Below are 25,813 nucleotides of genomic sequence, written 5' to 3'. Positions count from 1 at the left end.
ACATACTGTCTGGCAGTTCTGGAAGATACAAGTCTGATAAGGACATACTGTTAGAGAATCTTACCTTGCTGCTTCTGCTACTGGAGTTAACTAGAAATTATTGGTGCCCTTCAGCTTGTAGCTGTATCACTACCATTGCATAGCCATCTTCTCCCTGTGTATTCACTTGGCCTTCCCCGTCTCTGTGTCTTAATTGTTGCTTTTCATAAATATACCATTCATATTGGATTAGGGCTTTAACTCTAGTAACCTCATTTTAAACTGATTTTCTCTATTCCCAAATAAGCTCAAATTCTGTGGTACTGGAGGTCAGTAATTCAACACATATGTAGACATAGGACATATAGAATTATTGTTTGTAAAATGAAAAAAAAGGAAGTAAATCAAAGTGTCAAACAGCATGAGAACAGATGAATAAATCATTGTATAATCGCACATCTCAACATAATACAAAACTGAAAAATGTGAGCTATACTTATATGAAAAAATATGGGTGAATCTTAGGTACATATTATTGAGTGAAAAAACCAAGTTTCAGAAAATGAGGTAAAGTGTGATACTAGCTTTGTAAACCTAAAACAAGAAGAACTCAGTATATTTTCTAGGAATACATACATACTACTATGAATATATACACACAGTTATATACATATATGCCTCCCCAACCCTGTCCCTTTCTATATCTATCAGATAGTCTCAATGATCAGATAGTATCACATGGTAACTAACTCTGGACTATCTAAAAGCAGAGGATGATGTATGTCCATGTGAAGTATTCTTAAAATCTTTGTAATGTAATTTTTCAGGTGGTGCTACTTATATTCTTTTGTATTTATTAAATACTACTAGAAAATTTAAAACAAACTAACAAACACATATACAACACAAATAGCTTTTTTTTTTTTTTTTTTGAGATGGAGTCTTGCTCTGTCACCCAGGCTGGAGTGCAGTGGCCACGATCTCAGCTCACTGCAACCACTGCCTCCCATGTTCAAGCGATTCTCCCATCTCAGTCACCCAAATAGCTGGGATTACAGGTGTGCCACCATGCCCGGCTAATTTTTTTTTTTTTTTTTTTTTTTTTTTTTTGTATTTTTAGAAGAAATGGGGTTTCACCATATTGGCTAGGCTGGTCTCGAACTCCTGACCTCAGGTGATCCACCGGCCTCCGCTTCCCAAAGTGCTGGGATTACAGGCATGAGCCACCGCACCCAGCCACAAATAATTTTCAAGTTGATAATTTAAAGTATGGATAGTATTCCTGGCACTCAACAGAGGCAAACACAGCTCTGCTATTTAAGATTTAAACAGAAAATCAAAAAACAGAAAAGCAACAATAGCCCAAACATACAAAACACCTCCAAAACAAAACAACCTCTAGCAGAATCTGATCAACAAAATGGCTAATGTTGGAGTCATCAGATGCAGAACAATCCACACACAAACTCACGTTAAATATGTTTAAATAAGTAAAACTTGGCCAGGTACGGTGGCTCATGCCTGTAATCCCAGCACTTTGGGAGGCCGAGGTGGGTGGATCACCTTAGGTCGGGAGTTCGAGACCAGCCTGACCAACATGGAGAAATCCCATTACAAAATTAGCTGGGCATGGTGGCGCATGCCTGTAATCTCGGCTACTCCGGAGGCTGAGGCAGGAGAATCGCTTGAACATGGGAGGTGGAGGTTGCGGAGAGCCAAGATCGTGCCATTGCACTCCAGCCTAGGCAACAAGAGTGAAACTCCATTTGAAAGAAAAAAAAAAAGTAAAAGTTGACATAAAAATATGACTAGACTATAACTCTAAAAATGACTCAGCATATTTGATATTAAAACTAAACATAACTGAATATTAAAAACATAATCATTGAAGTTAAGAAAATAATGGATGAGTTAAAAAGATTAACATCATCCAACAAGAAAATAAGTGAGCTGAAGGATAAAAGGAGGGAAGTACAAGAATTTAAAAACAATATGTAGGCTGGGCGTGGAGGCTCATGCCTGTAATCCCAGCACTTTGGGAGGCTGAGGTGGGCAGATCATGAGGTCAGGAGTTCCAGACCAGCCTGGCCAATATGGTGAAACCCCGTCTCTACTAAAAATACAAAAATTAGCCAGGCGTGGTGGTGGTTGCCTGTAGTCCCAGCTACTCGGGGGCTGAGACAGGAGAATTGCTTGAACCCAGGAGGCAGGCATTGCAGTGAGCAGAGATTGTGCCACTGCACCCCAGACTGGGCTGTAACAGAGCAAGACTCTGTCTCAAAAACAAACAAAAACTAATATGTAATTGTGAGCGTTAAAAAAAAAAAGATTAAAATGTCAGTGACCTTTCAACAGCAACCCCTGATCCCACAAATTATTGAACAATATTATCAACATTTTATGATAACATGATTTTGAACCTTGAATGCTCACTTTAGCCACCATATTAATGAAGTGTGATAAATCAGTGAAGATGGTTTTAGATTCAGCATAGTCCCTTTGGACCTTTTTAAGGAACCTAGTAAAGAATGCATTCTAGGAACATAAGGGACTAAAAATCAAGTTTTAGGAATGCATGAGATCCAGAAAGCTTGAATCCAAAGCAAGAAAGTAAAAAATAAAATAAAATAAAATAAAATAAAATAAAATAAAATAAAATAAAATAAAATACAATACAATACAATACAATACAATAAAATACAATAAAATACAATAAATTAAAATAAAATAGTCCCCCCCATGCTGGAACCAGAATACTGAGGGCTCTAAGATTGCATCTTCAGGTCTGCCAAGTTGAAGCAAATGCTATAGAGCTGCTCACTAACAAATTTTCAGCAGCTGCACACACAACACATCAAAAACACAAGCCTGTGATATCTTAGAAAATATCACCTTGCTAAAGAAGATCTATAATATTCATCAGTTGGAAATAATTACTTAGGAAATAAAATGCCTACCTTTTTTTCTCATTGACCTTTGGGAGCAATGCCATGCTCTGTTATAAATTTTAGCACACAATATCTAAATTTTATAGTTAACAGCACGGCATTTTTGAAAATTACACTAAAAAATCAGTTTGTGTCTTAAACAATAAAAAAAAGTTGATACATTTAGTGCTGTTGTGAGATTGCTCTTGGGACAGAAAGCCAAAGAGGGAAGTTGACAATGGTGAATGTTAAAACAAAATACAGGCACACAGAAAGGAACCCTTTCATAGCATGGCATTTAAATATGCAAAGATAACTAACACAGAAAACGGGGGTGTGGGGGGGTGGGAAGGGAGGATGGGGAGTGAAATTATATTTGGGGAGAATAGAATGATGTGTAACTGATGTCCATTTTCATTAATCATAAAAGCAAGTCAATGAGCAATGTATAAAAATATCTCAACAAATAACAAGAGGATATTAGTTAGAAAATTGTAGCTTAATCCTAGGTGAACTAAAAAGAGTAATAAAGTTGTTATCTGTGAGAATTAGAGTTATAGATGAGAATGGAATGGATGGCTTATTTTATTTATGTATATATGCACACATATAGGCATACATATATGCATTTAATACTCTAGTAAAAATTGTTTTTAAAAAATCAAAAAAATTTCCTAATGATAGAAGAAATAATCAGTTTATGATAAAAAGTTACCATATCAATGTTCTCTTCTGAAAGAGAGAGAACAAAGGGAAAAAACATTCCTTTGTTACATTAATTTTACTTTCACATGAAATTCATTGTGAATATTATCTCTGGAAATTTGTTCTCAAACATTTTATTTTTAGTTTGATCTCTTGGAGATTGTTTGATTTGTATTCTTAGGCACATGCTTAGAATCTGAAAATATGTCTGCTTTAAACTTGCCATTACAGTTCTGGTCAAATATCCAAAATTATTTATTACTGTATTTTATTTTTCGATTGGTACGGAGACAATATTTGTTACAAGGTGTATTTCATGTTTATGAGAGTTAGTGTTTTTCATATTAATTCTATCTACTTTCAAGACTTAAACAGGAAAGTGAAGCATTTAATGCTTCACATTAAAATGAATCTAAATTTTTTTAAATTTTACTGATGATACAATATAACTATATTGATGATCGATCAGTTCTTTTCCACAGTAATTTCTCTGAAGAAATATAGATGGGGTATGTGTGTGCATGCATGCACATACGTACATTAATTTTTTTCTAGAGCACACATGCACATAAACATATTTATTTTTCCCTAAAACAAAAATTGATTATATGGCAACATCAGTAATTAATTCATTCAACAAATTTATATTCAGTTCCCTACATACATATGTTTATCGTGCTGTCTCTGGAATTACATTTATGCTCAGAAATCATTTTTAGGACAAGATTTATTGGGTCCATTTCAAAATTGAAAAGTTAATTTCTATATTTTAAATGTATGAGAGTAATTCATTCACACTTTCTAATTTATTTCTAAGATGAGTCTGTTGAATACAAGTATCCTACTTTGTCAAGCAAACTGAAATTACTAATTGAGAACCAGCATGCTCTCCCTCCAAGGGTGTATGCCATTTTGGGCAAGCACTAGGCAGGGAACTAGAAAGCAGGCGTAGATCGTTTATGCATACACTGACAAAGGCAAATGAGTGCTTAAGTTTCATTTCTCCTTAAAGACACCTATTTGCATGCTCCTTATTTTTTATCTTACAGTGATGAAGCTTTAATTATGTGGTACACTTTCCTATCAATTCTAATTTATAGTTGTTTTAAATTCATTTCCAGGTGTCAGATTGAATCATCTGCTTCCCTTTGAATGTTTAGGCAGATAAATATTTCCTCCTGGTGAGTACATTCTTAGTGTGGTTACCCATTGAAGCACACAGGCATGAATGTGAGAAGGTGAGAGGTAATTGCCATTTCTATATCACATAAATAAAGTCGTATTTGTCGGGTACGGTGGCTCATGCCTGTAATCCCAGCACCTGGGAGACCGAGGTGGGTGGATCACGAGGTCAGGAGATCGAGGCCATCCTGGCTAACACGGTGAAACCCTGTCTCTACTAAAAATACAACAACAACAACAACAAAATTAGCCGGGAGTGGTGGCGGGCGCCTGTAGTCCTAGCTACTCAGGAGGCTAAGGCAGGAGAATGGCGTGAACCCGGGAGGCAGAGCTTGCAGTGAGCCAAGATCAGCCACTGCACAGCAGCCTGGGTGACAGAGACAGACTCCGTCTCAAAAATAAAATAAAAAAAAAAAATAATAAAGTCGTATTGAGCAAGTAAAAATCTAGACGGTAATATTGCAAAGAAAGCTTCCAAAGGACTGAGCAAAATGTGGGGCTACATGAATAAGTGCACTTTCATCCTGATACTGACAACCTACCACAACATCTGCACTGTCAGTTATTAATGATTTCAAACAATTTTGATGCATTTATGGTTTTTCACTATTTGAGGCTGATATGCCTGGTCACTTCTTCTATCAAAATTTGATCAGTAGGACCTTTGCACTTGAATATTTAAAATACTGCCAATTTGTGTACAAGAGTTAAAAATAACTGACAGCTCAATGTGAGTAAGAGACTTTGGAGGAAAGATATAATAGGTGATTTAAGAGATGTGACAGGGTGACTTCCTTAAGAACAACAAAATGATGCCAGAAATCAACTGGGAGGGCGACAAAGGCAAACTGCTTACCTCTAGGTTTTGTTTAGCGACAAACAGCTGTTGTTTCTTTTTGTTGATAAAAACCAATAAAGTTCAAAGAGATATAATTTGTCCTCATCCTTTATTTTCTACTCTCGTTGCTACTCACATTTACATTAAAATTCTACTTTTCCAGAGTTGAGATGAAAAAGGCATCACATATATGAATCAACAAAACAATTTAACATTAGCTTATTTTTTATTTGCCTTGTGTATAATCATATTGTAACATCTCTATGCTACATGATAATCTCGAACAATACTTGCTTTAAGAAAAATGACATAATTATGCATGTTTATAAACCATTCCATTGTATAATGCTTAAAAGATGTTTTTTAATGAGCTTAAGAGGAAGAAATTAAAAACAAGATAAAGCTCCTTGGAGGGAACTGCAGAGTAGTTAAGGAAATTATGCAATGCTAAATGGGCATTTAGGAGAAAGCAGAGGAGAGCTGAAAGTCACACCAGAGACTGAGAAACTACTGAGGCTTTCGAACTGAAGATTCTTACCAGAGGAAAGAGAGAAACCCAAATTTGTGAGCACTGGAGATACTATCATCAACTCAGCTTTGGGCATTTAAGTTAAATTAGAGCAAAACGAGATGCTGTACGATGTCTTAGTTTCCTGTTTAAGCTACTGAAGAAAGTAACTTGACAAAGCTTTCAGTGAAGCTGCCATGGATCCCCAGAGTCCTGGAAATCCGTTTTGCTACATTCCTCTAAAGTGGTCCCAAGTTAACTGGCATCAATAGATAACACACAATTGCAATGTGTATAAACAATAAAAGCATATAGGATTCAGGAAAGTTAAGATAAACTTTAATCACTCATAAGTACATTATTTTGTCCTAGGTATTCTTTACAATGGATCTCACCTGAAATTGTAAGTGTACTAAAAACTCTGTAACAACAGCTTTAATTGTGTCTAAACAGGTATGCATAACTGGTTTTACATCTATATTTGTAAATGTATACCTACAGAAGGTTATTGTCCACGTTGTCCTAGAGGATATCACGATGAAGAAGGAGTGTGAATCCCATTATGTAAAATGCCAAGTAGTTCGGTCTAAGGCAACTTTCCACTGGACTAACTGGAATGTTCCAAGTAGGTTTTTGTGTAATTTCCATATACATGATTTCTCTTGGAAAACTATACATTTCATCACACACGGAAAATGTGTATTTCCCTGGATTCTGTCATGCTAAACATTTAGCCTAGCTGATATCTTACATGTCTATTTTCACTAATATCTCGTTTGCACACATCTGATTGACATGCTGTATTTCACTAGCTACTAGATAGCACTGTCTTTCTTCAGGCATCTCAGTTCAAAATGCTCAAGTCCAATTGAAATCCCTGTCCCTCTCTTCAAATAAACACTTCTGGTAGAAAGCTTGAAAGTATCTTTTCATTGATATTTTACCTTTTATCCCTCAAACCTTTTATTTACCTAGTTACTAAATTGTCTTAAATATATCTCAAATTCCTCTTCTTTTCAGCATTAGTTCAGACTGCATCAACTCTTGCTGTTTCCATCCAGCAATGTGCTTTATTGCTATCAAAATAATTGGTCAAAATGAAGAACTGTGCCTGATGTTCTCCGAAAAAAAGATCTCTTAAATAATATATGTAGCATTTTATCTTTTTATTCAACCCTTTCATGATGCTAACAATGTCTTATCTCATAATCTCACCTCTCACAATCCCTGATTTAAACCAAATTACACATATGTCACTGAAGTCTGTTTTTATTCGTTTTATCTTCTCTAACAACAGTAACCACCAAAAATGTTCTTTCCCTCAGCGCCCCTTATTTTCCTGCCTGGACAATTCTTATTCATTTTAGAAGTAGTTTTAAATAATGTTCTTTTTCATGATTCCCTTATGTCTAAAATATTTAATTATTTAGGCAATTATGGCACTAATCTTATTGCATTACTCTCCAGTTATATTTGTGTACATGTTTATGTTTTGTGTATATATGTATAAATATAAGTATATATAATCATATATATGTTTGTGTATATACAGATAAATATAAGTATATATAGTCTTATATAAACTTATATAAATATATGTAGCCATATATACTTATATAATTAAATATATAGTCATATATATTTATATAATTAAATATACTTATATTCATACATAGATACACAAAACATAAACATGTACACACATATTATATATATTTATTTTTATACATTTATACACAAAACATATATATATATATATGTAGAGTTATGTTTCACTTAACAGGGATATGTTCTGAGAAATGCACTGTCAGGTAGTTTTGTTGTACAAACATCACAGAGTGTACTTACACAAACCTAGATGGTATCGCCTTCTACACAACTAGTCTATATAGTAGAATCTACTGCTCCTAGTCTAGAAACCTGCACAGCATGTTACTGTATTGAATACTGCAGACATGTGTAACACAATGGTATTTGTTCGTCTAAACATAGCTAAACACAGTAAAAATTAAGTATTGGTATTCTAATCTTATGAGACCACCATCGCAATAGGTGGTCCGTCATTGACTGAAATGTCATTATGGAGTGCATGACTGTACAGTTACAAAGGCAAGCAAGAAAAAGTGAGACAGACAATGAGTATAAGAGAAACTGAAATGAAAAAAAGTAAATGTGTGTACGTACGTGTGTCTGTGTGTATGAGAGACAGAGAGAGAGAGTTTGGGTCTGTTTATCCCACCAAAATGCAAATTAGTTGTGAATGTATCCTGTACATAATTTCTTACTTTAAGACAATTACAGTTCATTTTTATTTCTTAGCACAGTTCTTGGCACATATAGGGCTTCAGTTAATGTTTAATAAATCAATGAATGCTTTAATGATATAATTTCTTTTGTAACTCCTTCAAACTATAGGCATTGGGAACATGAGGGAAAATCACTCTACATCTAACCAACATAAATTGTAGAACAGTGCTTTTGCATGTCAGTAGGTTCATTTATTTCTAGATAATAAAACAGGGAAAAAGAGACATTTTTAATTTTATTCCCTTCTTTCTCATGCTGAACCATCTTCCTTGGGGCATACCTGACAGTTGCTCTAGTTGAAAAGTGCTTGATAATTTTAAAATATGCAAATCAGCCCGGGGCCTACATTACCCTGGGATCCCCAGCAGAGGAGAGGTTGACTCTATTTACAAAGTGAAAATCAGCACTTATTAAATCAAATCTCTCTTGTACCAGGCAGGGATTATGATAGTCTCACAGCTCACTGAACGTACGTGTCTTAAATCCCTATGTATACCATATAGACATTTCCTTGAAAGACCTTGTCTCATGCAAACTTGTTTATCTGCCCAGGCAGTATAAAGATCCCAGAAAAGAGGTCAGTCGTGTTTGGTCCTTGGATACTGCAAAAGCACCAAGCAATAAAAGTATGATTTACCTGTCTCTGTATCAACATGCATACACATTTTAAGAATTCAGTGTGTCCTGCCTGAATTTTGCCCTATAATCTATATAAAAGTAGTGAACCACAGAATCACCTAAAGTGGGATGCACGAAGGAAGATTAAATTTTTGATGTGCCAGTATCTTTCTAGGTGTAGTGCTTTGAAGCATAGGCTTAAAAGCCAAATAACCTGGATCCTCAACCTGCTTCTTATTTATTTCATGAACAAGCGACTTTACATTTACATGATTCTGCTTTTTTAACTAATGAAAAGGGGTAGATTTATGTTGGTGCAAAAGTAATCACAGTTTTTGCTATTAATGGCAAAATTACTTTTGCACTAACCTAATACATTATCAATCTCATACGGATGATGTAAAGATTAAGTGAGTTTATATTTGCACTATATTTTATAGTAGCATTTAGTACATGCTATAACAATGCCTAATACTATTATTTTTTATACTGTTGCTGTTTTATTTGGGCAAACCAGATAATCCTTTTTAAAGTAATTTAATGAAATAAAGTCAGTAGCCCATCAATGGCATTCAGATAAACAAACAAGCATGCATAGCTATGACATCTCTTTTAGATGATTATTCTGTAAATAATTCTGGGATTGTTTACAGTTGCTTCTGAATTGGTTGTAGTTGTGTATAATCCTTAGAGTTAATTTGATGGGAAATATGAAGAATTGATGTTGAAATTCTCAGGAACTAAGATCTTACCTCAGTTTATTTGTATACTCAAAGTCTTCCATCACGCATAATTTATCTTAATAAAAACTGTCTTTTAAGTGCGGAAATTTTTTATTAATTTTCAAAACTAACATTAACCAAATGATGAAAAACTATTTATATTTGTCCTTATTGTCAATAATCCATGGGAAATTATAGTAGATAACAATACATTCACTCGTTTGAGTGCATTTAGGATAGATCTGGATGCTTACATAATAAATATCATATCAAATTCTCATTTAAGTTGACATTGATTGTCTATATACATGATACCCTGCATACATATGAGAGAGTCACTCAATCACACAGTGACCTTTTGCTTGGAGTTTGTAAGTTTTTTTCCTCCCTCAAAAAGGCTCAGCAAAGCTGACACTACATAAATGTACATGTTATTGGTCCATGACTTTTATTTGTCAACCTAAATTGTGTGCAATAATGTCTGTGAGTCAGTGAGTGTACAGAAGCATGATTCTATAAAAGCCAGGTTTCTTAGGAGCTCACACCATTGGTAAGTGGAATTTGAAAACAATCTGCTTTCCTTGACTTTTGTCCCTGTGATGGGATGTATGGAAGAGCACCTACCTGTGAATAAAAGGCTCTGTTTTCTTTCTTTCTTTTTTTTTTTTTTGAACTAGTTCCCAATCCTAGGCACCAACTAGTTGACAGGGAACCTGACCTCCTGCTTAGTTGCTTTTGCAAACTCTTTTTCTCTGGGCCTTGGCCTTCTTCTCTGGTGCCTATTTTTGTTCCTTGAAGATATTGGAGAGCCTTTTCAAATAGAGATTCTCTGGAGTGTTAAGGCAAAGATGGAATTAGCCAGACCTCAGTACATTAGATGTCCCTTAATCATTAACTATGGACGGATGAAAATCAATATTGTAACATTTTCTCAGGGACATTTTTTGTAAAACCTTTTGGAAACAAATACTGTTGTCCCAGTTGGTTTTGCAAAGCCCTACAATGATCATGTTTCAGTAATTTAAGCTTTTCATAGACCTTTCCAATGATCTGCTTTAACAATTTTACATAATTTTATGATTTTCTATGTTTTTATGATTTTAGAGAAAGAAGGAAGGAAAAGGGGTAAACAGGACTAAAAATATTCAAGTGAAAATATCAGGCAAATAGATTTAAGGTATGGAAGTATAATATTTTTCTAATATTAGCACAATGAAGGAGAAAAACTTAAGGATTATTGAATGTTTGGTTGGAGACCAGGAAAATTTGCTCTGGAATCCTCCTTAATGGAACTGTTATTGGTACACATGAAGTAAGTGCATTTATTTTGTATACATTTTAATGTTTAGAGCAAAAGAGTAGAAAATACTTTTAGATATCAGTTTTAAGGTGCATCCCGACCTTCCAATCCATGGACTCCTTTTTAGAATTATACTAATGTGCATATATTAATGTTCATATATTTATATACTTTTAAAACCACGAGACTATAAAGATAACTTCGATCAGGCACACAGTTATTATTTTGTTAATGCCAATGATACTTTATAATTATCAATGTTACCCTGAGGGTAAAGCCCTCTAAACTCATCTTCCATCAACCTCCTCATTCTTTGGAATGTTTCAGTTGTGGATAGACTCCCTTCAATTTCCAACCTCAGGGTTTCCCACATGCTGATCTTTTTGCTAAGTGGATTTCTCCCTCTGTTGGTGGCTAGATATTGCAGTGCTTAGGTGAAATACCACCTTTTGAATGAGAGCTTCTATTAGCCTTCCCCCTCCCCTAATCACTAAATCCTGCTTACAATGGAATTGTCTCACATGTTACTCTTTTTATACAGGACTGAACTACCCCTTGCCAGTGTACAATGCTTTTACTTATGTATGACTTGTCTCTGCTGCTTTAAAGAAAGGCGACAGGGATACAAACCAGGACTTTTTGTTGTTGTTTTGACAAATGCCATATGCTTGGACTTAGTTTCTGAAATGGCTGTATTAGTCTGTTCTCATACTGCTAATAAAGACATACCTGAGACTGGGTAATTTATAAAGGAAAGAGGTTTAATTGACTCACAGTTCCACATGGCTGGGGAGGCCTCACAATCGTGGTGGAAGGTGAATGAAAAGCAGTCATGTCTTACATGGCAACAGGAAAGAGAGAGCTTGTATAGAGGAACTCCACTTTATAAAACCGTCATCTCTCATGAGACGTATTCACTATCACAAGAACAACAAGGGAAAGACCACCCCTGTGATTCAATTACCTCCCACCAGGTCCCTCCCATGACACGTGGGAAGTATGGGAGCTACAATTCAAGATGAGATTTGGGTGGAAACACAGCCAAACCATATCAATGGCATTTGGTACAAGGGTGATCTCAATAAATATTTTTAAATCAATGAATTTGTGATTTACTTGAATTGTTCCTCATATGACATCAAAATTTCTCACTTAGATGCTACTGGAATATTGGGCCAGATAACTCTTTGTCATTGAAATTTTGAGGATGCTTAGAAGCAGCCCTAGCTCCTACCCATTAGATCCCAGCAGCATTTGCCAGTTGACATAATCAAAAATGTCTCAAGACATTGCCAAATGTCCAGGGCCATGGCTGGGGAGGGCAAAATTACCTCTGAATTAGAAACATTGTTATAAATCCACACAATAAAATAAATGAAAAAATAAGCAAGATATCTGAGTTTTCATTTGTCTCTGTCTCCTCCAAATGACTGAGATTGTTGATACAGCATATAGGGAAATAATGAATTTGGATCAGCCAACCTAAAAGAAAGTTTGAGTTGCGACCTAACTTTTATAATATTGAATAATAAAAATAATAATGGTAATAGAGAACTAGCATGAATCAACATTATTGGATGCATAAATACACTAAATGCCAGCCACTGAGTCAATGCTTCTTAGATATTAAATTATTTAGTCTTACATTACTCTGCAAAGAAGAGACCGCTATCCAGTGTTACTGATGACAATGAAAAATAGATGGTCAGTTTAACTGACCCAAGTGAAAAAACAACTAAGTGAAAATTACTGGGACTCACGCAGGATGACTGCAGGGCCTGCTGCTGAGCTATCCAACATGGCAGCCACTAGCCAAGCCACTAACCCTCATATAGCTATAACTACAAATATAGTTTTTGAATTGAGATTTGATGTAAGTTGAAAATACTTGATAACTTGGTATAACCTTAAGACTCAGAGAAAAAAAGAATGTAAAATATTTGTGTAAGTTTTATATTGTCATATTCAAAGGGTAATATTGGGTTAAAGAAAAACATATAATGCAAATAAATGTCTCTTGCTTTTTGAAAACTTTTCCTATGTGGCTTTATCATTTTTACCCTGAGCCTCCTTTTCTTCTATGTATGGGTATAATAATAGTAATGGTTTCTATAGATTAGTTGTGAGGTTTCAATGATATGCTACATATGAAAGGGTTTGTGAACTGTAGAACTCCCTCCAAAGATTGGTTATTTACTTAAATAATATTAAATACTATTTTCCAGATGTTGTATGATTTAGACAATCAAATAACATTCTAATTCCCATGAATGTGGGTTCCCAAAGGTTAGATAAGGCTGTAAATATTCATAACAAAAAAGATAACTCAGAAAATAAAAATCCATAAATTATATTTCCATCTATAATTTAAAAATAATGGGACAGTTCAGACACACCAGCCTGGGCAACATGGCGAAACCTTGTGTCTACTAAAAATACAAAAATTAGCTTGTCATGGTGTCATGAGCCTGTAATTCCAGCTACTCAGGAAGCTGAGGCAGGAGAATCATTTGAGCCTGGGAGGTGGAGGTTGCAGTGAGCCAAGATTGCATCACTGCACTCCAGCCTGTGCCACAGAGTAAGATTCACTCTCAAAATAATAATAATAATAGTGATAAAAATAATGAGACAAGATACGGGATGATCTAAAATCTCTAAATGTATTGTACTATACATTTGGAGTTGGAGGTAGATTTAATTTAATTATTGAATGTGTCATTCGTAAGTGGACTGTATTTTAGACACATGTGTATATATGTTCCCAAAAATGTAAAATACAATACTACTCCCAAAGGAAATTCATTACTGATAAAATACTTTTTTTTCCAGTAATAGTTTTGCTCATTGTAGATTATGTAATTAATTCGTTATGGTTTATTGTGCTGAATTTGCATGCTCGTTGTCCTGGTAAAAGGCTCAAGCTAAGAGATGGTCAAAAATACATGTAAAATGTGAAATTTAAATTTTAAATGCACGCATCTTTAAACCTGTTCTAAGAAATATGCAGGATTATTATTGCTTTTATTTTTGTTACCAATATTAAAGGTAACCTGGACCTGACACCTAATGATTTGAAACAAGCATAAGCACATGCCTTTCCCTATGAGTTCTGGAGCCCAGCACCATACCAGCAGACCTTATGGGCATACTTTAAATATCTAATCAAACAACCATCACAAATACATAGGCATGTGATTAGCCTGCTCAAGAAAATTCTATATGAATTTTGAAATCTTTCCAAATACATGCTTTTATACAATTTAAATTGAATCAGGTACTATTAATAATCAAAGTTAGGTAAAAATAGTACAGAAAAGAGAAAAAATGCTTTTAAAGAGTCAAAACAATGCTGTTAATTCTAGACAGTAATTCCTCTCAGCAATGGTCTTTAATATAAAGATATAAATATTACAAAAAAGCTACTGCCTTTAAATTTTAATATTTTGTCACAAGGTATTTAAAGTAAATTACAAACTAAAATGGGGAGACCAATTCAGAGGTTAATATTCAGCATATACGGAAAATTCAGGACATAGATGGTAGTCGAATATGTTTTTTTGTGTCACCTTTCTGATGACCCTACATTCTATCTTTAAGTACAGGATCTTCTGGCAAAGCAAAAATTTGGGAGTTTCCATTGAGACTTGATACCATCCTCTCTAGTATGCGAGTTGACATGTAATCTATCAAATTTGTACAAGAAAGAAGAATAAATGCATGTGTTTTTATGGTCAGGGGCTAAAGGTTCTTAACCTATTCTTAATCTATTTTAAGAATTTGAGAGATCAGTTCAAAATAGATCTATGTGCAGATCAGGAATACAAAATGTTGTACTATGTTTATCACTCCACACATAATAACATTGCATGCAAGCCAGATAGTTTCCTGAGGTTCTCCCTCTACAGTGCTTTCTGGCTTAGTCCTTATAATTTGTCAAATTAGATTTCTTGTTGAAAAACTGTGTCCTCAATTTAGGATCCTCATTTTTAAATTTGAAACAGAAACAAATACGTTTATTGTAAAATTATGACTTAGTTTGTTTTCTAATAAACATTGTTTCCTTTTGTTAGCTGAAAGAAACATTTCTTAAACTACAAGTATAGATGCCAAGCTCACATATGAAGAGGTTTGGGATCATAGGTCCTCCTGTCTCTGAGTGAAATATGCTTGAAATATTCAATTTTATTTTATAATAACAGTAATTCATCAGCATGTACACCTTCACTTTTGTAGCACATTTTTAGTATGTTTTAAATTAAATGAATGACAATTGCTTTTTGTTTTTTTTCTTTGTCTCTCTTTTTTTACTCTAAATCTTTTGCCCTGCAGAATGACCATTAAAGAGTGCTTACTCTGGGGAAAACGTGGTGGGTTGTCATTGACATCTGTCAGCGTGATGTTCACGGTGGTTGTCCCTGATAGACCTCCCATCTGGCCGCCCATGTCTTTGGCCTGGATGACCACTTGGTATTGCTCTCTGTTTTCTCTGTTCATGTTTGGTAAAGCAGTCCTGATGATACCTTGAGAAAATACAAAAACTTCCATTATCTTCACTGAAATCTCCATTATTATTTTATTAAGTCCACAAAAAATATTTTTAAGCTAGTGATTTTTTGAAAAACATGTTTTGATACTCATTTTTATTGTCTAGAAATTATAAAAGTGAATCTGTGGAAATATAATTTGTATTGTGTTTCCATTTCCTAGCAACATCACATGTGCTTAGAGTGGCCTAAGCCTATATGTTAAAATATCTACACAGAGGTTTCCATTAGTTCACTCTATCATTTAACTTTGAATTCTTACATCTTTAAGTGTTGCATCCTCACTCAACTGTGAGTATTAACGTTAAAGTTTTGTTCTTATTCTCCCATGGTCTTTCTACTGATAAAGGTCACAAAGATGATCAAATGAACAAACAGCAATTCATGATTCCTGACCTGTTTCAGGCTCCACAGAGAAATAGGGCTGCCCTTGAAGTATGCTGTAAATGACTCTGGCGCTGTTCCCGTATGAAGGGTCATCGGCATCTGTAGCTGTGACTTGCACCACAGAAGTACCTGAAGTATCCAAATTCAGCTTAGTTCTGCACAGTACCAGAAGGAGGAGCAAAAGCACTGGTTTTCATTGAAGACTTGAATGATTTCTGGCTTTAATAATGACCTCTTAAACTTTCATATATAATTTGGATGAGTATGTACAAATATAGTGTCATTACAGGTAAACTCTGAGTTCAAATACATAATATTTATTTAGTCAACATGCCTATTTTGTATGTATGCAATAAATAATGCTAGTATATCAGAATATGATAAATACAATTACTTTACAAATGCTCAAGTTGGATATTGAAATTCATTTTCACATAATAGATTTGTTTTGTGTAAAGGGCATATCTAATCACACAGGAGTAAGTGTATTCTTCTTCCTGCTCTCCACTAATTAACTCTAAAAATAATTAACATCTGCTCTAGAATACAATTTTATGAATAGATTAAATTCTAAGTTTAGAAACAATTCAACATGATCCCAAGTCCCATGAACTACTAAAATCTATTTAATAAAGTTCAAGATATTTAAAAGGACTTTATAGTGAGATTACTGCCAAAAGTTCTTGGGATTTAATGAAGCAAATATTAAATAACAATCCCAGAACAATGCTTTTGAGAAATGCAGAGTCTGCAAATGTGCTATTATAACTGTTAACAAGTAAAAAAAAAAAAAAAAAAAAAAAAAAGCTTCAGATTTGTTTAATCAGTTTAAACAACTTCACACATATTTGAAAAGTGTCTATTCTCCTACTGAATCCAAACATATTTCTCTAAAAATATTATCACTGTTCTCTGATGCTTTTCACTGCCTTTCATTCTATATCTAAATGCAGTTTTAATTTTCTTGGCCTACTGATACATCTCCCATTTATTTACACTGAAGAGAGAAATTCTATTTTCTTGAATGTTATATTTCTACCTTTTTTTCATGCCTTATGTTTTACAGGTTCCACAATCTAACTTGGTAATTCTGTATCAGTATGTATTTAACCATGGCTTTTCAACTGGCTTCTTTGAATATAAGATTTCAAAGAGTTTTAAAGATACCAGCAGAGTTTTATATATAATAATTATAATGATAGGATATTTTATGATATTTAATAAAAAAGAAATAATCTAATCAATTTCCTCAATTGAAATATGTAGATGGTACATATTCAAGATGAAATCTTTTGGTAAATTATGACTAGAGTATATGTGAAGATTATATAACCTGTATGGTATTCTAAATATATTTATATTATATTTGGGATCAAAAAATTACACAACTTTTATCTGAATCCAAGTGACAAAAAAAATTTATTTTCACAATTTTCTACTGAAGTTCAATGATATTTTCTTGATTTTTGAGGAGAGTATCTACTTATAAGTATTATAAAGATTCACAAATCTGTATGAAGTGTAAATTGCATTGATCTTTTTTTCTGATTGTCTCCTAAAAGAAATATATACATATTCATGGTAGCAAATCAAAGAGGATTTCAATTAATTGATTATACTACTATAAGAATTTCTTGATTTTTAGAACTACTTTTTGAATACCATCATAAATGTTGTAAATGAACTTACCTACAACAGACATTTCCGGAACACTTGCTGTATAGATTTCTTCTGGAAACGTGGGCTCATTGTCATTGATATCATGAATTTTGATCACAAACTCTGACTCTGGCTCTACTGGCCTCAGAGTTCTTCTGTTAATAGCTTGTGCACGTAGAGTATAAAAGGCCTTTTCCTCCCTATCAATTCGTCTTGTGGCATGAATATCACCTGTTTTTTCATCAATAATAAAAAGAGTACCAGCTCCATCTCCAGATAAGATATATTTGAGTGATCCATCTCCTTTATCTTGGTCTGAATGTAGCTAGGGGAAATAAAAAAGAGTATATCCATGATAATGTATAAAGGTACATGAGGCTGAAATAATTCACAGAAGGTTTTTCAAGTCTCATCACTGAGCAATAGGGTTGCCTACAGTAGTTCTTGAAATGAGAGTTGAATAAGTTTGATCACACTCATTTATACACTTTAAAGAATATGAATAGCCTTTTACATATCAGGATAATTTTTATTCTAAATGAAAAAAATGTAATAAAATTCAACCAAGCTCCTCTCTTTGCTTGGTAAATACTCATTTTCATGGGCAAATAAATTCTGTTTCAGATATAAGATATCAGTCTTGACAGGCTGGTGTAAACACTGCTCTCTCATCTCTTTCTGTGAATGGAAGACTATTTTATTCTTATAATGTACAAAAAAACCATCTGCTATAAACTTGTTATTAGCTATTATATTTCTGTTGATGAATTAGAAATGTCTTAAGAACTGTAAGACAAGCAAAGCTGTAGGAGACAAAGCTCTTACTTTAAAAACAATGTACATCATTTTTTGGCTTATACAATAGACAGTGATTACCCCACAAATATTTGTAGTAATCAGAGCAGACAGATATCTACATAACACGTCTTTATATTTTAAAGTTATAAATCAAATTAATGAACTATAAAATAAAATATGTTCTAGCCTCCTACCTTGTCAAATCTAACTTTTTAAAAATCTACAAGGACAAATTCTGTGCAGGAACAAGGCAATACAAGGCCTGTGTCTTGCTCCTTTTCCTAAGCCTCTAACATAACCACACTGAAGTTTTGAGAATCAATTCATCATATCAAAGAGCTCTGCATACCTTCATGTGGACATCTCAACCCAATGTACATACCATACTAGTGCAAATGTCAGTCCAGGAGGCCACGTGTTATGGATAAATTCCATCTAGGTTATTTTTCAACAAATGCCCTGAAGGCTAGCCAATAGGCTTAGGAGTACATGTACTAGTGACTGAGTCTAATCTTTGGGCAATGGACTTAAAGAAGAGCCTCTTCTAAAACCTAGAAGCAAGCTCCGGAATGTTTGGGAAAGAAATAATAGGCCCCAATGACCTTGAGAATTCTGGAAATGGACAGGCAGTTGCCAGATGGGTACACCTCCTGCCCCATATAGAATTCTTACTCTGAAAAGTAAAGCTTGGCCATAGGAAGAACAGATCTTGGCTTTGAAAAACATAAGAAATGTAAGGTTTTTTTTTAGTGTTACCACCCTACCAATAAAAGTTTTTACATGCTGGAATCACAGTTTTATTATGTGCAATGTGATTATGCTTCAACAAATGTTTATGTTGTTACACTTTTGATAAGAAATATTTTAAAAAACTGTAGATCTTAATTTTTATAAAACATTTATTATAACAGACATCATTATAGACATGTTTTATGTTTTAATATTTATATAAAATGTAGACATAAATCAGAATAGGCACACTGACCTAGAGTCTACAGAATTATGAATTCAAGACAGTAATCTTCAATTATATGAAAAAATACATAGAGTTACACATTTATCTAAAGTTTCATTTTTCCTCTCTAGACTGTTTACATCAACACTCATTTTCATCTAATTAAGTGTAGAATTTTAAACTAATTACTTCCTATTTAAGAAGACTTTAGTTTATTTAATTGAAAGGTTCCTTTTTACTTATGAGAACTTATTTCAATGAACTTGCCCCTGAAAACATTTTTATGTAGACACCAAAATATTTAAAATAAATAAAATTTTATGCATATTTATCTTTAATGTATTGTATTACTTGTTATAACTGGGTCTACAAAAGCAGTCTACTTTTTGGTTAATGGAAGTAGTAATTAGCACTTAGCCATCAACTCTGGATAAAACTACATTTCTGGATAAACTGTTTATTAATACAGATATAACAGATTAAGAAAACTCCAAATGGACATATATTTTGGAGAAAAAGATAAAGAAGTCAGGGAGCAAATAGTTTCTTACTACATTTTTAGCTACTCATAAACAATAAAGTCAGGTTGAGAAACTCAGGAAATAACTCCTTTTAACTAAAAAGCTTTCCGAAGTAACATGTGACTTTTATCCAGGAAACCACTCTTAAAAAAAGTCACAAGACTGATGCTTTACAGGAACTGAAAATGTACATAGTTGCTGGGAAACTTTCCAATTATATGCATGTGCAACACAGTGGCAATTTTCCAAGTTACAGATTTAAGCACTGCATGTTTCTTGTTCTATCTGAGAATCAAAATAATTCAAGAAAAAATATTGATATTATCAATAATTTGATCAGATAACATTATGTTTTATAGTAGACAGTTATATTTATTCTCTACGCATTCAATAATTTTAACTGGAAATATTTGTTTATTCTCATAAGAATCGTGTACTTCTTAATCCAAATCAACAATTCCAGTTTCTGTGGAAGATTCAAACATTTTGTGAAATGGAAATTCACAAGACAGCCCCTAAAAAAGCCCCCAAAATGAATGAGGATTTCTTAAGCTTACAATACCTAAATTATCAAAGAATGAGTAGAGGTTTGAACCTGGGGAATTTTTATAGGTTACTAATTTTGCATTTTAGAAAGAACACTGCATAAATATAGAATATAGATTTGTAATGAAGAAGGATCTAAGGCAAGATAGGGGTCATTAAAACCCTTTCTCCTATTCTAATCAAAAAAGCTGCTAAGATGGTGAGATTTTAATTTTTATAAAGCTCAGTTTTGGAACATAAATCATAGCAGGATTTATTATCTTCACTTATACTACAGAGAGTGAAAATTAAATCTTATAATTGGACCACATACTGTGGGAGTTTCTGTTGGATTAGAAAATTGAACATGGTAGTAGGGAATCAAAGAGATGGAGTTTGCAAGTAGACTGTGGTTTTGAGAATCAGAAAATGAAAAGATTTCTACCTTCACCAATGGGAATACAATTAAGAGAAGCAAATTACAACTAAGAATTTATACAGATCGATTCTAAGACGACAGAATTACTATATGATTTTCTCAAGCCACTAGAGCTTGTACTAATGATAATGTGCATTAAAAAAGTCACAGAGGGAAATAAGTGATCGCTAGCACTAGAATAAAAGGCAAAAAGGACCATATTTGAGGGCATGACATTAGTCTATGTTTAATGAAAGATGGTCTTTGAAAATATATTTGATACATGGACAAGTAAAGAAACTACAAGAGATATTTACTGTAATAATGAGATTATGTGAATAATCTTACACTTCTTATGTTTTTCAAAGCCATGATCTGTTCTTCCTGTGGCCACGCTTTACTCTTCAAGTAAATAAAGGAGGCAGAAAGATGAATTTCCAGATCTCCTGAGACTTGGGGAATAGCTCCTCTTGTAGATGAAACTGATGGGATACAAGAACTAAGTAATAACAGATCTATTGATATTGATGATTTCCTAACAGTTACAGAAACAGACCAAAGGACAAAGTTCTTGAGTTATAGTCCCCTTCCTAAGCTTCCCATCTTCTTTTTAAATTTCTTTTTATTTTTTAAATTTTCTCTTACTCTGCATATTTTTTCAACAGTTGTTCTGGTATTACCACCTTCCCTCATTCTTTGTGTGTCTGTGGCACAATTTTATTTCCTTTTCCAATTCATACACTGAGTAATGATCAGGCAAGGGTTAGTCTTTATAACTGCAGCTTTCTCATGAATCTTCCTTTTTTATTTGGATATCAGGTAACAACACTTGGATTTACAAAACAAACATTTTATTGAACAAAAGAGTTCACATTGCTGAGAAGCTGGGATCAATGGGTCACATGCCAAAAAACTTAAAGCATCTACTTTGAAAGATATGACTTATATATTGATTTGTGTGTTACCATTTTATTATGTGAGATATTAAGTTTTCTTTAAATATAAAAAAATAGATTATTGTGGTTTTAGTTCCTCAGTAACACCTGTTCTTCGGTGTGAAACATTTGTGTCACACATTTTTAAAAAGAATTTTATGTTAATACTGACCTTTTCTTTCCTTGAGAAAAGTCTATTAAAAATTCACAACCTGCTGTGTTCCTTGTAAATTCACAACCAGATAAAGGACATGGCAAGATACATGACAACTAATGAAAATAGAACAACTGGTACTGCCCTGCACATTTAAAAGTCATTTTCCCATTCTTTAACTTTTTTATTCAGACATTGTAAAATTATAATACATTATTACATTTGTTTGTATTAATTTTAATATTTAAAACCAAATGATAGATTGAATTTAAAGAAAAATTTAAACAAATTTTTTAATGAATGTCTGGTCACTTGAAATGTGTCAGTTTTCTGATAATTTTATAACATTTCTTGCAAAACATCTTCTTTGTATAAAATGAAGTTTATAAGCTAAAGGGGTCTTGCAGCCTATCTAGCTTAAGAGCATTTTGTTTGTTTGTTTTTAAAGAGGACGAGAAGAATATCCAATCAATTGTTTATCAAGTGGAAATGAAATAAACTTACACTTAAATATAGGGACAATGTTAGTACAACATTTTAGTTTTTATCTGTTCAGTCTGCTGTAGCAAACTACAATCGTGGGCCACGTGAAAACATTTCAATGACAGATTGCATAGACAACAGTAGTCCCATAAGTTTATAATACTGTATTTTTACTGTACATTTTCTACATTTAGATATAGAAGGACTTATCATTGTGTTATAATTGCCCACAGTACTCAGTAAAATAACATGCTGTACAGGTTTGTAACCTAGCAGCAATAGGCCTTACCATATAGCCTAGGTATGTAGAAGGCTATACCATCTAGGACTGTATGAGCACATTCTACAATGTTTGCACAATGACAAAATTGCCTAATGATACATTTCTCAGAAGGCGAAACTATGCATGATTGGGCCACAGACTGGGTGGCTTATAAACAACAGAAATATACTTCTCACTATTCTGGAGACTGGTAAGTCCAAGATCAAGGTGCCAACAGATTCGGTGTCTAATAAGGGCCCACTTTCTGGCTCATAGATGATACCTTCCGGCTGTGTCTTCACATGGTAGAAGGGCAAAAGGTCTTCCTTGAGGATCTCTTGCTAGAGCACTAATCCTATTCATGAGTTTTCTACCCTCACACCTAAGCGCCTCACAAAGGCCCCACCTCCTAAAACCATCACCTTAGGAGTTAGGATTTCAACATATGAATCATGGTGGCCAGGGCACAAATATTCACACCACAGCAAATCTTTAACTCTTAATTCATTTTTAAGTTACATTAAATGAGGAAATAGTACCAAAAAAAAAAAAAAATCTACAAAGTATAGAAAATTTAAGTAATTTGTTACCAAAAGGATAACAGATAAAATATTTTACTCTTATTTTCACCATTGGCTAGAAGAAAAAGAAAAAAAAATTAAAATAGTGAAAAAACCGTATCTATCAATAGACACTTATATTGTGAGATTATTTCTCATTCAGAATATTGATACCATTTTAGATATTGGTATTTGCTGGTATTTGATTTCATTCCAAAAACTGGGAAAGCAGAGATAATTAGAATTATATTTGTAGCACTATATTAAAAATATATTTGTAATAGACTAGCTTTTAGAAAGATAAATTTTGATGAATGAATCACAAGGATTATAACATTAAGAATCTGAGTTAAACAATTTATGCTAAGTTTTTACGTACATTAACCCTGAAATAACAAAATTTTTGAATAGATTTTTCAACTTACAGTGATAATTTATGCCTGATTTTCTTTCAGACAGCCAAGGTATTTTATATTTGTTGAAAAAAATGTAGAATGTGGCAAATACGCCGTCCTCTCCCGGTGGCATCATTACTATTCTGCTCTAATTGCTCCAGTTGATAAACATAATATTACACAGAAAATAAAGCACTGAATCAAATAACTTTAAATTTGCACCCAATAAAAAAACAAAAACACATAGGTGAAAAATTATCTGGCATGAGAAAGCAGCTGAAAGCATGTCAAAGCCAGCAAACACAATCTGGTCAGAAATAAATAAGTAGTTAGTTACTCATGTTGTTGGGGCTGAAGAAAAATGAGGAGAATGGGAGAAAACCTTGAATTGGATGGAGTATGGGAAGATTACACAGTAATACCGGCAATATAGTCCTCCAAGTGTAGTTCGCTCCCTCCAGAGCACTGTTTTAATATTAATGTACAGAAAAACAAGACCAATTTCATGAATCTCGATAAAACAATTCTTCCTTCAAAAATGGAAGGCTGGGTGCGATGGCTCACGCCTGGAATCCCAGCACTTTGGGAGGCTGAGAAGGCGGATCATGAGGTCAAGAGATCGAGACTGTCCTGGCCAACAAGGTGAAAACTCGTCTCTACTAAGAATACAAAAATCAGCTGGGCATGGTAGTGCATGTCTGTAGTGCCAGCTACTTGGGAGGCTGAGGCAGGAGAATCGTTTGAACCAGGCAGGCAGAGGTTGCAGTGAGCCAAGATCACACCACTGCTCTCCAGCCTGGAGACAGAGCAAGACTCTGTCTCAACAACAACAACAACAACAAAAATGGAGTAGGAGAGGGCAAATAAGCTTAAAAATAAAATAGATTGTAAAAACAACTATAATAATTTGCCCATGTATATGATGTAGATTGATAAGTACTTTTCTGAATAATTTCTTTCTGGGACCAGAGGCAAGTTTTGAAGATGGAAATGATGGGTGGGCACACATAGCTGCATAAATTAGTTCTTGGCAAAAAAGTTAAGTGGTTCATTCTTCACATTTGACAGGGTTCCCCAGAGATTTCCTCCAAGAGGAAAAATGTCAATAGGATCTGGATTAAATAACTAGGCATTCCTCTTTCCCATTTAGTCTTCCAAGTCTGCAGCCTATTGAAAGTTGGCCTTGTGCTTGTGGCCACTTCTGACCGAAGTGTCCAATCTGGGATGGTCCTAGAGATGTTGGAGCTCTCTTTGAAGTCAACTTGAATTACTCAAGAACCTACAAGAGATCAGACTTCTTCATGAGAATGCTATATAATTTTAGAAGGCAGGTCCTGCTAAAAATGTTGCTATGTCACATCCTGAAGCATCTCAACCAGGATATATTTATTTGCTAGCATTGGAAAGATATTGAGATTACAATGAAGGTAGTTATTTATTTCAGAGACACACTTTCACAGGCATTATCTGCTTCCAAGCCCAGAAATTTTAAAAATATATTTACAGGCATTAATTGCTTCACAGGTCAATAATTTAAGTACATAACTTAAAGCACCCGCCTTGTAAGTCCTTAAGTGATATATAAAACACAGAATAGACACATTATTTCTCATGCATTAGCTTACCACTTGTAAAGAGAGTTATTGAGGAAATGATTTAGAGAAGGTTCATATTCTTTTAGAAGCCTGGAATCTTATATTTTTGAAGATCACTGAATTATGAAAATTATCTCCTTGTGGTCTTAAAATGACATTGAATGTTTTTACATCTTATTTCTTCCCAACAACTTGGAGAAGTCTTCTTAAGCATCTTGGATTTGCAACATAGGGATATATGTACATAGGTGTATAAGAAGTTGTTAAGTAAATTCACAACATTCAAAAGCAAGAGATTCATTTAAAAGGAGATCACAGAAAAATTAGTAGGGAAATATAATTTCTCTGCTATGAGATATACAAATAGCTGAGAATCATTCTTTCCTCCTTTTCACCAAGAAAGGCACAGTGACAGACAATTTTAAATGCAGGTGAGGGCTGGGTGTAAGTATTCACTAAAGGAGTCTTTTAGGCCTGGCATGGGGTGCACACCTATAATCTCAGTGCTTTGGGAAGCCAACATCTCCTTTTGAGGC

General features: G+C 33.8%; 1 protein-coding gene across 4 annotated transcripts in view; it reads right to left on the bottom strand.

The window, feature by feature from the left end:
* Positions 1–25,813, bottom strand: part of CDH10 (cadherin 10) — a 168,995-nt gene that overhangs the window by 33,439 nt on the left and 109,743 nt on the right. For all 4 annotated transcript variants that reach the window (XM_010380197.2, XM_030927406.1, XM_030927407.1 and 1 more), the window contains exons 3-5: positions 17,707–18,001; positions 16,027–16,146; positions 15,439–15,606 (exon numbers count right to left, since the gene is read on the bottom strand). In XM_010380197.2, coding sequence (XP_010378499.1) covers positions 15,439–15,606; positions 16,027–16,146; positions 17,707–18,001 — 583 coding nt within the window. The remainder of the gene's footprint in view (positions 1–15,438; positions 15,607–16,026; positions 16,147–17,706; positions 18,002–25,813) is intronic.

The sequence above is a fragment of the Rhinopithecus roxellana genome, chromosome 3, assembly GCF_007565055.1.
Source record: "Rhinopithecus roxellana isolate Shanxi Qingling chromosome 3, ASM756505v1, whole genome shotgun sequence".
Taxonomy (NCBI): domain Eukaryota; kingdom Metazoa; phylum Chordata; class Mammalia; order Primates; family Cercopithecidae; genus Rhinopithecus; species Rhinopithecus roxellana.
Note: the sequence above shows the minus strand (reverse complement) of the source record. Positions and strands in the feature narration are given on the sequence as shown.